Raw genomic sequence first — 13770 nt, 5'->3', positions numbered from 1 at the left:
ATTTAATGAAGGAGGTACAGGTAAATGGCTTGTTGTTAAGTCAGGTGTTAAGACAAATGTATGTCCTTTATCTCAACTGTTATTCATCATCTGAATCACATCACGAAAGAAAGATGAGATGTTAACCTCATCTCTTTACTTCATACACATGATGTTATACTCCTGAATAAGTGCAGTACAAGTCTGCAGAATTCCCTAACTAAATTGATAATGGCTGTAACAAATTTGGTATGGAAAAATCAGCAATAAAAAGATAGTGAAACTGAGTGGAAACATTGAAAACATCAGCTACATCCTGAATTGAGAACCTATAGAACAAGTAAAACAACTTAGCTAAATCTGGAAATAGAGAACAGAATTAGCAAAGATGGTATGGTAGGAAGTCTATTAAATTTATATAGAATAAGAGAAAAATTAGTCAAAAGACTAAACTTAATATATACCAGACAGTTGGCCGACCAAATTGTATTCCTATTGGTTAAACCAAAATACAAAATGATGGTACAACATGAGAAAATTTCATGCTGGCTGGGGTGTCACCCGGTTAAACAAGGTCCCCATTGTTTTCGCCAGGGAACCAGGGCGAACAGCGAAAAGTCAGCTACTGCAACAAATCTGAAAACACACCCCAACTCAACATAATCAGAGTTAAAGATCAGTACTATCAATGAAACAAAAAAGACAAAAACCGGTGAGATCTTTCTGAGCAATAAATACAAAATGTTATATTCAGGCAATGACAATCAAGGAAAAGAAGGAGTAGCCATAGTATTCAACACAAAGTATGAGGCTAATCTTCTTGAATGCAGGCAGTCTCAAGTAGAGTAATGTGGGCAGATATGAGAATGGGGAACTGGACAATGAGACTTATTTGTGCCTATGGTCCCACAGAAGGTTCTACTAAGGTAGAAGTGGAGGAATTTTTTGATGCGTTAGAAAAAGCAACTGACACAATGAAAAATGAAAAGTTGCTCCTTGTTGGGGATCTAAATAACAGAGTAGGAAGTGATTGTCAGACATACAAAAATGTTTTGGGAAAATTTGAAGAAAAGAGCAAAACTAATAATAATGGCAAATACCTGTTGGATTTATGCTCAGGACATGGACATGGTTATTACTAACACCATGTTCCAACATAAACATGTGCAGAAATTCACATGGAGAGAAGAGGCAAGGAATAAAAAAAAGTCTCATTGACTATGTTATTGTTGATAGTGATGTTTTCTCACTGGTGCAGGACACCAGAGTGTACAGAGGATTTGAAATTGGAAGCGATCACTATTTAGTCTTGAGCAGGATAAAATTGAATTTCATATTGAAAAGAATGACATGTAAGAAAGTTTTAAAGCGAATAAAAGTTGAGCAACTCTCAGATGTGAAGTGTAGACTAAAATACACAAAGATTATTGAAGAAAAAATGAAAGAGTTTGAGAACAGGAACCAAACCTTGGAGATTCAGTGGCAAGCCTTCAAGAAAACCCTAATTGATTCAGCCAGAGAGGCATGTGGTGAGGTTGTCTGCAAGGATAGAAAAATTAGAACTCCATGGTGGACACAGGAAGTTAAAGAGGCAGTGAAGGAAAAGAAGAAAGCATATCAAAAGTTCCTGGCAAATAAGTCAGCTTGTGCTCTTAGAGAATACAGAGACAAATGTAAGAAAACTAAATGGTGTGTAAATCTAGCTAAACAAAAGTCATGGGAGGACTTTGGCAAGAACATAGAAAATAAATATCAAGAAGGTGGCAAAATATTCTGGAGGTTGTTGAAGAAGCTTAGGTATGGAGGAAAGAGTGCTGTAAAAGGAGTTAGAGATGATAAAGGTGAAATGGAAACGTGAGAAAAAGATATCCTTGAAGTATGGAGTAATTACTTTGAAAAATTGCTAAATGAAACAAGCAGTGAGAGCACAGTGGTAAAAAAACACTCAACAGGCATACATTCAGAAATACATATCCATACTTGATGTAGAAAAAGCCATCAAAGGCTTGAAATGTGGAAAGGCAGCAGGAGTAGATCATATTCGACCAGAAATGGTGAAGTATGGTGGTATAAAAGTCTTACAGTGGCTGCACTGCATAGTTCAGAATGCCTGGACAGATGGACGAATTCCCAATGATTGCAGTAGAGCTCTCATAGTACCCATATATAAAAAGGGAAATAAAACTGAATGTGAGAATTAAAAATTGCTAAATGAAACAAGCAGTGAGAGCACAGTGGTAAAAAAACACTCAACAGGCATACATTCAGAAATACATATCCATACTTGATGTAGAAAAAGCCATCAAAGGCTTGAAATGTGGAAAGGCAGCAGGAGTAGATCATATTCGACCAGAAATGGTGAAGTATGGTGGTATAAAAGTCTTACAGTGGCTGCACTGCATAGTTCAGAATGCCTGGACAGATGGACGAATTCCCAATGATTGCAGTAGAGCTCTCATAGTACCCATATATAAAAAGGGAAATAAAACTGAATGTGAGAATTACAGAGGTATTTCCCTACCGAGTGTTCCTGGCAAGATCTATGCAAGTATACTTGAGAAATGGTTGAGAAGAATTGTGGAAGAAAAGCTTGGTGAAGAACAAGCTGGATTCAGGCCAAATAGAGGCTGTCAGGATCAGATCTTCACTTTACGACAAACAGTTGAGAAAGCATGGGAATATAACAAAGATCTGTATTTAAGTTTTGTTGATCTGGAAAAGGCATAGACGAGGTACCAAGAGAAAAGCTATTCAAATCGCCTTCATTTGTATGGTGTCAATGGGGCATTATATCAAGCAATACTTAGTCTTTATTTGATTTGTAAGTCAGCAGTTAGAATTGAAGGAAGTACAGGAAGATGGTTTAATGTTAAATCTGGTGTGAGACAAGGATGTACATTATCCCCTCTGTTATGTATTATCTATATGGATCACATTATGAAGGAAAGTGGTACTAAACCTGATATCAGAATTGGAGATATTAATGTCAGCTCATTGCTTTATACGGACGATGTTATCCTTCTAAATAAATCCACTACATGTTTGCAAGATTCTCTGACTAAATTGAATAACTGTTGTAATAGATATGGTATGAAGGTCAGCATTAAAAAGTCAAAGACAATGAAAATAGGTAGAATTGTTGAAAATGTCAACTGTGTTGTGAATGGGGAACCTGTGGAACAAGTAAAACATTTCAGCTACTTAGGCACGATTTTTAGTGAAGATGGTAAATTAAATATGGAAATAGACAACAGAATCAACAAAGCTGGTATGGTAGATAGTCAACTGAATAAATTCATATGGAATAAGAGGGAAATTAGTCGTAAACTAAATTGGCTGTATACAAGACAGGGTTCAAACCAGTTTTAACTTATGGATCTGAGAGCTGGGTCAGAAGTAAAACACTTGACCAAAGACTAGAGACCGCAGATATGAGAGTCCTGAGAAAAATTAGAGGCGTGAACAGATGGCATCAATGGCAATATCATATTAAAAACGAGAATATTAGAAAATAACTTGACATTGTCAGCATTCAGGAATGCATTAGCAGAGCTAATCTCAGGTGGTATGGTCACTTAAACCGAATTGGCGAAGAAAGATTAGCAAAAAACGTGTTTTCTGCCAGGTTGGCAGGAAAACGACCCATAGGAAGACCAAGATATAGGTGGATTGATACGGTACAAAGTGCCTTAGATGATAGAAATATAAGATCTGGTAATGTTGGAGACTTGACAAGTAACAGACTGATTTGAAGGAAAATTGTAGATAGGAAGTTAGTAATGGTGTAAATTTTTCATGTAGTACTATCATATCCTGTACACCCCTTGAGGGTACATGGCAGGAATTTGATGATGATGACGATCTGAAGTTTGTATGAAAAATAAAACACTTTTTTAATATTTCATCTTCTTCTGCAAAAGGCAGAAGAGCCCATAGCAGACAAATGCCATTCATGGGTGGGGTTAGGCGCAGAGTAATCTGCTCCTAACTGTTGGAGATTTGTAGTCCTTAGGAAACATATCATGATGGAGACTTCCACAGAATTGAGGTGGAGGGAATGAAAGATGATTGGGAGTAGCAGATTCATTGAGTATGCAGTTTGACTGTAAAGGAATGTTGAGTAGGTGTTGCTTGAGTTCCTGTAGATCTATTAGAAATGGCATGAATAATAATTGAGTGTTCTGCTGAACAATTGTCATGGAAATATCTGTAGAAGAGAGATAATGCAAAACCATTTTCTATGGCAAAGTGGCTGAAGAGCGTCTGTAAGAGAAGTGTCATTAATCACCCTGATGGCCGTTTTCTGAACAACATCAAGAATTTTTAGGGATATCTTAGGTGCATCACCCCAAACATGGAAGCAGTATTCCAATGTTGGTTGTATTTGGAATTTATACAGAGTAAGTAATGGTTCAGCAGAGAAGTACCATCTTGAGTGGAAAATAATGCCAAGTTTTGTGGAAGCTGATGATGCTGTAGAAGTTATATGATTATGCCAGGAAAGATTTGGAGTAAGAGTCAATCTGAGAAGAGAGATTTGGTCTTGACTATTGAACTGAGCATTATCAAAAAGTATGTGCAGAAGATCTGATGGTTTTTTACAAGAAAACAAGCAAAACTGCATTTTGGAAGCATTGAAATTGACTAAGTTGCTTTCATCCCAATCAAGATTACTGGGGGGTTCAAAGTTTATTTTTCACTTGGTTAGAGTATAATAAATTTAGTTTAATCCTTTATCCAAGTGTGAGCAAACAAAGTTTGCACCTGAAAGTATCTTCAGGACTGGGGTGAGGTGGTACAACACCAGGGCAACTCGTTGCAAAGGTGGAGCAAGCTACCAACACTCCCGTCTCAGTGTCTCCTATAATGCAAAACACATCTCCTTGCGGATATGTCTAATGTTATGCATTAAGGGAAGGGCCACTACCCAGACTAGTTTTGACCTTTATTGAGGTCTCTTCAGTGGGAGCCAGGCCCAAGTTGAGATACTAGGCAGAAGCATTAGCAGGTCATCTCTACCTGTAGGAGTTGCCAAATGGTGTGCCACCCTTTTTTTAATAAATTACTCTAGATTTAGAGAAAGATGTTGAAAATTTATTTTTCAACATCTTTTGGTTAGAGTATAATAAATTTAGTTTAATCCTTTATCCAAGTGTGAGCAAACAAAGTTTGCACCTGAAAGTATCTTCAGGACTGGGGTAAGGTGGTACAACACCATGGCAACTCGTTGCAAAGGTGGAGCAAGCTACCAACACTCCTGTCTCAGTATATCTCCTATAATGCAAAACACATCTCCTTGCGGATATGTCTAATGTTATGCATTAAGGGAAGGGCTACTACCCAGACTAGTTTCACCTTTATTGAGGTCTCTTCGGTGGGAGCCAGGCCCAAGTTGAGATACCAGGCAGAAGCATTAGCAGGTCATCTCTACCTGCTAATGCAAAACACATCTCCGCAAGGAGATGTGTTTTGCATTATAGGAGATACTGAGACAGGAGTGTTGGTAGCTTGTTCCACCTTTGCAATGAGTTTCCCTGGTGTTGTACCACCTTACCCCAGTCCTGAAGATACTTTCAGGCGCAAACTTTGTTTGCTCACACTTGGATAAAGGATTAAACTAAATTTATTATACTGTGGGGTTCAGTGTTCAGCACACTTATTGCAGATGATCTTGAAGCTTGAGATATTTGAGCACTGCGAGGTTTGTCATATAAATAGGATCAGTGGAGTTTACTGTCATCAGAGAATCATGAATAGAGTTTAATGAGGGTACGTCATATATATAAATCAGAAAGATGGTGGGGTGAAATGACTGAGCCTGAGGGACAGTGGCGTTTACAATAAAGTCTGAGGAGAAAACTGGCAGTCCATTTACCCAAGGATGAAGGTAGCCCAAATTATGTTGAGGAAACCCTTGCCTTTGATGGTTCTTAACCGGTGTTCCCTGAACACTTGTGTTCCATGAATTAGTTACAAGTGTTCCGCTGGTGAAAGATGTTACATGACACAATTCTGAGTGCAGTTGGCTACTCTGAATAAAAATGTCGAGGGAATTATTTCCGTTATAACAGAACAATTAATAATATTGTAAGAAAATATTTCAAGTCACTTTCCTTCCTTAAATACACACAATTATGACGAATCCATTTGGCACAGTTGTGAATTTTTGTTACAAGAAGAAGAACAATTAGATCAACAGATCGTACTCTAAAACGAAATCCTCTTAAATAATTCTTGAGCAATTTTGTATTTTCATACAAGTCGAATACCCAGCTCTCTCTCCACAAGAGCACTGAAAATGTTAAGTTTTCAACATCATATTTGTGTTGTTGTTATTATTATACCTGATATTGCCGAAACCTGCAAAAGCCGACAAACTCAAGTATCGCATTAAAATAAGTTCCATTTTCATAAAAGGCAAATCCATGCATTTGTTTATTGTTAGTTTTATTATCCTAATGTTTTGGTGTTCCCCAAATTTTTCTTATAATCTAAAGTGTTCCGTGACTTTCAAAAGGTTAAGAACTACTGCTTTAAGGTGTCAGGAGTAATGGCACAGGTTTCTTCAAACCTTTCCACAGAATGGGTCCGAAAGTGCATGATGTAGGTTATCTAATTAGATAGCAGTTCACCAGGTGTTGAAGAAGTTGATTATTGATAACATTCTCCATTATTCTCCATCAGACAAAATTTGATGCAAGAGCAATAGGTCGATAGCTTGATGGTAAATATTTATCTCTTTTTTTTTGAGGTGGGGGTGGGTGGACTGGTTGTATATGAGCTTTCTTCCATGCTGAAGAGTGAATGCTAGCTGAGTACATTTAACTGAATAGATGATAGAGAACAGGTGTTAGTTCAAGGGCACATCTGGCACAGTGGATATGATTCCATCAAGTCTGGCTGCCTTCATGTATCCAAATTATTAAAGATACTTCTGATGTCTTTCTAGCAGAAGGTCACAAGCAGCATGAGATGCAGTGTTCTAGACCAGTGGTCTCCAAACTTTTCGCCATGAGAGCCGCATTGGGTACTTCAGCACTGTTCAGCAGGCTGTAGTAATAAAAAATTACATTGCACCACTTGCAGTGATACAATGTAATAATTTGGATATTTCGGTTAATAACTTACCCGAAATATCCAAAAAAGAAGGGGGGGGGATTTTTTTTAAGTAATTTTTTTTTTTTTAAATTTATTTCAAAAAACATTTTGTAAAAATTACCAAAAAAATCTTATCACTACAATTTCATTTTTTTCCGTTCGGGAAACAATTGTTTAAATTTTTGCTAGTCGTTAGTTTTTCAACTGAATATATACCGACAATTTACATGTAACTTTTTTTTTTTATTTCATATAACTTTGAGTTTTTTGTCAATGAACACAGATTGGGAAATTTTGTTTTTATTTCGTTTTTTGCTCTTTAGTTCATTTTAACCGTGTTTTTACTGACTTTTTTAAGTGTTCTTATTTCGTGTGACAAATTTTTTTTTTTTGATAAAAAACTTTATTTGGATGTAACTTTTTTATTTTATTTTGAATTCTTTTAATTTTTTTTTCTTCGTTAGTCTATTTTAACTGACATTTTACAGTCCCTTATCCGCTCCACTAAAGACTAACCACTTCCCCTAGACCTACCTGGTGTATACCAGGTCCCTTGCAGTTGTAAATTGTCCTACTTTGGCCAAACAGGCAGGACAGCAAATATCAGAATCTCAGAACACAAGGACTACATCTGATTTCACCAGTACAGCCACTCTGGGCTTGCAGACCATTCTCTGGATACCCACCACAGAATAAGGTGGAAGAAAGCCGCAGTAATACACCGCAACAAGTTTCAAATATGTAAGACTATTCATGGAATCAGCCTCAGCCCTTAGGAACATACCAAACCTCAACAAATTTGGGTGCATAAGACTGCCCCAAATTTGGGAAACATATATCAGAAGAACTTCAGCCCAAAGGACAATAACTACGAATATAGCCCACCAGGGGGCACCATCAGGACTTTAGGAAAACGGTAGCTTCCTCGCTTCTTTTCTCATTTGCTGTTATGTAGTACTTGCGTGCACCTGTTCTTTATTTTAAGTTCCCAAGAATATGGCAACGTGACGTCGTCAAAATATCGGAAAGTATTTATTAAAATTGTTTTAATTTATATTTCTAGTGTACGCTGTCAATTCCTTAATTATTAGTTATCATTCGAGTGTTCATATATTATAAATTGATTCTTAAAAAGACAAAGAATCAACTTATAATATATAAATATGTCTTTTTCTTATTTTTATTTTTGTATATATTCTTTTTAAATATCAATTTTTTTCTTATGCATAGTTATGCAATTAATGATTTTTTAATTGGCAGGTAAAATTCTTTTAATTGGTGGAGGAATTGCTAATTTTACGAATGTTGCTGCAACATTTAAGGTAAAAATATTTTTGGTATATTATGATATTGAATCCCATATTCACATAAAATTATTTTGAATCTATCTTCTGTATATACAGAATTACCTTCACATATATTGGGTGAATTTTGTTATATAATAGTAGTAGTGCTATGCTGTTAACTTTCTTTTTATTTATTTTTTCATCACTTTTCATAGTGAACATTTTACATTGGTTTAAACTTTTTTTTAACTGCTAGTTACCTTTTTTTTATATGCACTAGAGAGAGAAGAAAAAGAAATCTTGCTATCATTATAATTTTTTTAAAAAAAATAGTATGTTAAAATGTAATAGTACTGTATAATGTATAACTTATCAATTTCCTGACATGTACCATCAAGGGATGTTCACCTGTAGTGACAAATTTGTGTCTTATGCAAAGTGAGTTTCACAATCCAAACAATAAACTTTTAATGAATTAGAACTTAGCAAGGAAGAAAACACCAGTTTGTTTTAGTGGATTACCATAGCCAGTATCCTTTAAAATAGAATTGATGCAATCGGCTTTGGCCAGGACTTTCTGTTAGGAGTAATTCTGAGCCAATACAGAGTTGACTTTATTTGCATTACCCTAGCATAACAAGTCAGTATAGAAAAAAAGGGGGGGAAAAGCTAATTATGGGGAGCATGGGGGGGGTTCTAATCACATGGCATTTGAGTTAGTGTTTTGACTAATCTAGCTTCATTTTGAAAGCCAATAATTTATATTATTAGCTCATCAACAGAATGAGAAGAGTATAAATTAAACATACCAAGAAAGTATATATTTGGTTTAACCCTTTATCCAAGTGTAAGCAAACAAGTTTACACCTGAACTATTTTCAGGCTGGGACAACTGGTATAAAGAAACTAATGACCTTGCATCACTTGCCTTAGTATCCCATAATTTGTGCAGTATAGTGTAATTAATTTATAGTATAACCAAGTGGGAAAACTTACAACTATCTCTAATCCAGAGTATTTCAATAATAAGGTGTGACACATTTTGGCTACTCGTATACAAAAATATGACTTCTGCATTACTTCAACCTTGGTATCACCTCTGGGTGTGGCTCCCACTGATGAGACCTCAATAAAGGTTGAAACTGGTCTGGGTAGTGACCCTTCCCATAATGCATAGCATTATATATATATATATCTGTAAGGTGTGCTTTGCATTATTCGGATACTAAGGCAAATGATGCAAAGTTAATCGCTTCTTTATACTAGTTACCCCAGTCCTGAAAATAGTTCAGGTGCAAAGTTGTTTGCTTACACTTGGATAAGGGATAGTATCTTAAATTTATAGTATAACCAAGTTGGAAGAAACTTATAACAGGATGAGAAGAGACTTTCAATACACTGTTAAAACAATATACACTTCCTAAGGAATACAGGCAACCATTAGTATGGCAAACACCATTGTAGCAAACTACTGAAAAGTCTAAACTAAAGCGCCATAAGAATAATGCCTAAAGAAAATTCATTGCAATATACTATTCTTCTCATCTCCATCAGGGTTTGATACAGGTAAGAGTTGACTGCATACTTCAAATTATTTGGAATTTCTAAGCCCTGGTTCAACAGAAAGTGTATCAGAGTATTTGAACCAAAAAAATTCAGCTTACTGCAGATGGATCACTTTAAGAACTCCAGTTTCATACTTTGCCTATACCAAAGCATGCAACAAATGCAAAACAGCATCAGCAGATATAAATCCAAGTTCAAAAAGGCTAACAACAAGGCTAAAAGAATAAAAAAAAAAAGCGATCCTAGGAAGTCAGCATTATTATTATCATCATCCAGGCCTCCATGGAGCCAAAAGACTCATCATATGAGATCATTTTTAGGAAATACAAAATTTTTGAACTTAGATTTATATCTGCTGATGACTGTTTTGCATTTGTTGCATGCTTTAGTCTATCATACCACTCTTTGAACCCATTAACCATCCCCACTCCAACCACACTCTCAGGCAATGCATTCCAAGGTTCAACCACCCTCCATGCTAAGAAACCACTCCTCACCCTCTTGTGCACAGCCCCCTTTCATAACTTCTAGGGATGGCCCCTTGTCATTGCTCCTTCCTGCCGTTCCACCAAGTGAAAGAACTCTCCAATGTCTACCCTGTAACTGCCTCTCAATAGTTTAAAAGTCTCGATCATATCACCTCTCCTTCTTCTATCCACCAAACTCTGCAGTCCACATTCCCTCAGTCGATCCTCAATAATTCATATTGTACAGTCCTGAAACCATCTTTGTTATCTGCCTCTGTACCCTTTCCACAGTCAATTTATCTCCTTCAAATCCTGGTGACCAAATCTGAGAACAGTAGTCTAAGTGTGTTCTGATCAGGGCCTTATACAACGGAATAACTTTTATCTCTGCAGGTCAGCATCCTCAGTATTGCCGCAATCCTCTGAGTTACCCTCACCCTTTGCAATATGCTTCCTGAATTTCAGTTTTCTATCAATCATCACCCCCCCCCCAGATCTCTTGTCTCCTCTACCTCCTCCAGTACAGCTCCTCCAATCGAGTATGCATCCTCCCATCGATGGATCCCAAACCTCAAGACTTTACATTTTGCTGCATTGAACCGACAACCCCATTTATTTGCCCATATGTCTAGTTTATTCAAATCCTCTTGCAGGGCTGCCACATCTGCACTATTACTGATAACCCTTCCCAACTTCACATCATCCACAAACAACTGAACGGTTTGGGATTTAGTAGCTGACCAAATGGTATTCTTATTGGCTGAAACGAAAACAAAATGATGATACAACATGATGGAATTTTATATCTATTGATTTCATCCAGTTAAACAAAGCCAGTGCTGTTTGTGTCAGGGAAATGAAAGGGAACAGTGAAAAGTCAGCTACTGGAACAGTCTCCAAATCACCATTATCCATATTCAAGATTGGCAGCTTCAAAATAGGATTTTCTATTGAAGCTTCAGAGCCTCAGTGGAAATTACTTGGAACTACAGAAGAATCGGAGAAGTAAATTATACTTGCTAAGAAATTATGTTATTGTTTAATCCTCAACCAAAGTATAAGCAAACAAAGTTTGCATGTGAAGTATCTTCACAACTAGGCTTTTTGTATACAAAGACTGTTCACCTCTCATTGGTTGCCTCAGTATCCCATAATTCAAAACACACTTCCTTTCTTACATATATATTGTTATGCATTATGGGAGGGGTCACTACTCGGACCAGTTTTGACCTTTATTGAGTTCTCATGAATGGGAGTCCAGAAAGATACCAAGGTTGAAATAATGCATAAGTCATGTATTTCCCATATACAAGTAGTGAAAAGATATACCACCTTATTATTAAAACATTCTGGATCAGGGAAAGTTTCAGAAAGTTTTCACTTGATCAAAAAAGTAAATTATCCTGAAGCAATTGATATGAAGTCAGCAGTCTCTATATATAAGACCCATAGTTGTAAAGACATTTTGTGTGCAAACTTTCTTTGCTTACACTTGGGTAGAGGATTAAACAATAATACAATTTTTTTATAAGTATAATTTACTTTGTAGCCAAGTGAAAAACTTTCTATAACTATCTCTGATCTAGAATGTTATAAAACCTTATCATTAAATAAAGCAATACACGTTTTTGCTACTTGTATATGGAAAATATGACCTGCATCAATTCAGAGAAAGATGTTGGAATTTTATTTTCCACTTCGTAAGACTATAATAAATTTAGTTTAATCTTTTATCCAAGTGTATGCAAACAAAGGTTTGTGCCTGAAGTATATTATTCAGGACTGAGGCAACTCGTAGTAAAGGTGGACCAAGCTCTCATCACTCCTTGTCTCAGTATCTCCCATAATGCAAAGCACATCTCCTTGCAGACATGTATAATGCTATGCATTAAGGGAAGGGCCACTACCCAGACCTTTTTCAACCTTTATTGAGGTCTCATCAGTGGGAGCCAGACCCAGAAGTGGTGATACTAAGGCAGAAGCAATGAAGAGGTCATATTTACTTATACGAGTTGCCAAAAGGTGTACCACCTTATTATTAGATTATTCTGGATTTAGAGAAAGATGTTGGAAGTTTATTTTCCACTTGGTTAGACTATAATAAATCTAGTTTAATCCTGTATCCAAGTGTAGGCAAACAAAAGTTTGCGCCTGAAGTATCTTCAGGACTGAGGCAACCACTTCTGGGTCTGGCTCCCACTGACGAGACCTCAATAAAGATCGAAACTGGTCTGGGTAGTGATCCTTCCCTTAATGCATAGTATTATACATGTCCTCAAGGAGATGTGCTTTGCATTATGGCAGATACTGAGACAAGGAGTGATGAGAGCTTGGTCCACCTTTACTACAAGTTGCCTCAGTCCTGAAGATACTTCAGGCGCAAACCTTTGTTTGCATATACTTGGATAAAGGATTAAACCAAATTTATTATAATGCATTAATTCAATCTGGTATCTTTTCTGAGTCTGGCTTCTGCTTTCATTATGGGGAAAGTAGTGACATCTCTCATAATGCATAACAGTGTGTGTCTTAAATTAAGTGTTCTTTGCATTACAGGATACTGAGGAAGTTGATGTGAAGTCAACAGCCTCTGTATACAACTAGTCTAGTTGTGAAGATACTTCATGTGCAAACATTCACTTGGTAAAGGATTAAAAGAATATAATTTTTTATTGAGTATAATATACTTTATAACCAAGTGAAAAACTTCCTATAATCAGAAAAGTATTAGTCGGCTTATAAATAGTCTTACTGTCGTAGATGATATTTTCAAAATAAGAAGTACCAGATGTAATCAAGCAATAATGATCACGGAAAGGAAAAGGTAAATAAATACAAAATACGGTATCATAATCAAATTCTTTATGTATCTTCAAGAGGTATACACGATACTATCAGAGTACAAAATGAAAAGTTTGCAATAAAAAAATAACTTTTATGGGCAATTTTCATTCGAATTAGTCTTATTTGCCAAGTCTCCAATACGGTCATCTTATTTCAGTCTTTGATGGCACTTCTAACTGCATCAGTCCATCTAGATGGTCTTTTTCCTAACATCTTGGCATCAAACACCTGCTTTGCTAATTTTTCCTCTCCCATTCTGTTTAAGTGACTATACCACCTGAGATTACCTCTGCTTACACATTCAGAATGCTAACAATGTAAAGATCCTTCCATTATATCTTGATTTTTAATACAATTCTGCCATTGATGCCATCTATTTCCAATAATTTTTCCTCATAACTTTCATATGTGTTGGTCTCTATAAATTGTTTTTATTATGACCCCGACTGTTAGTTCCATAAGTTTAAATTGGTTTGAACACTGTCTTATATATTGTTAGTTCATCTATCTGAGATCTGCATTAGAAATGA

General features: G+C 36.2%; 1 protein-coding gene across 3 annotated transcripts in view; it reads left to right on the top strand.

The window, feature by feature from the left end:
* ATPCL (ATP-citrate synthase) overlaps positions 1-13770 on the top strand; it is a 555953-nt gene that overhangs the window by 215452 nt on the left and 326731 nt on the right. For all 3 annotated transcript variants that reach the window (XM_090394661.1, XM_090394662.1, XM_090394663.1), the window contains exon 11: positions 8338-8399. In XM_090394661.1, the coding sequence (XP_090250787.1) occupies positions 8338-8399 (62 nt within the window). The remainder of the gene's footprint in view (positions 1-8337; positions 8400-13770) is intronic.

The sequence above is a fragment of the Typopeltis vanoorti genome, chromosome 6 (genome assembly GCF_054136105.1).
Source record: "Typopeltis vanoorti isolate ZY-2024b chromosome 6, IOZ_Tvanoo_1.0, whole genome shotgun sequence".
Lineage (NCBI taxonomy): Eukaryota > Metazoa > Arthropoda > Arachnida > Uropygi > Thelyphonidae > Typopeltis > Typopeltis vanoorti.
This window is presented reverse-complemented; position numbering and strand designations above follow the sequence as displayed.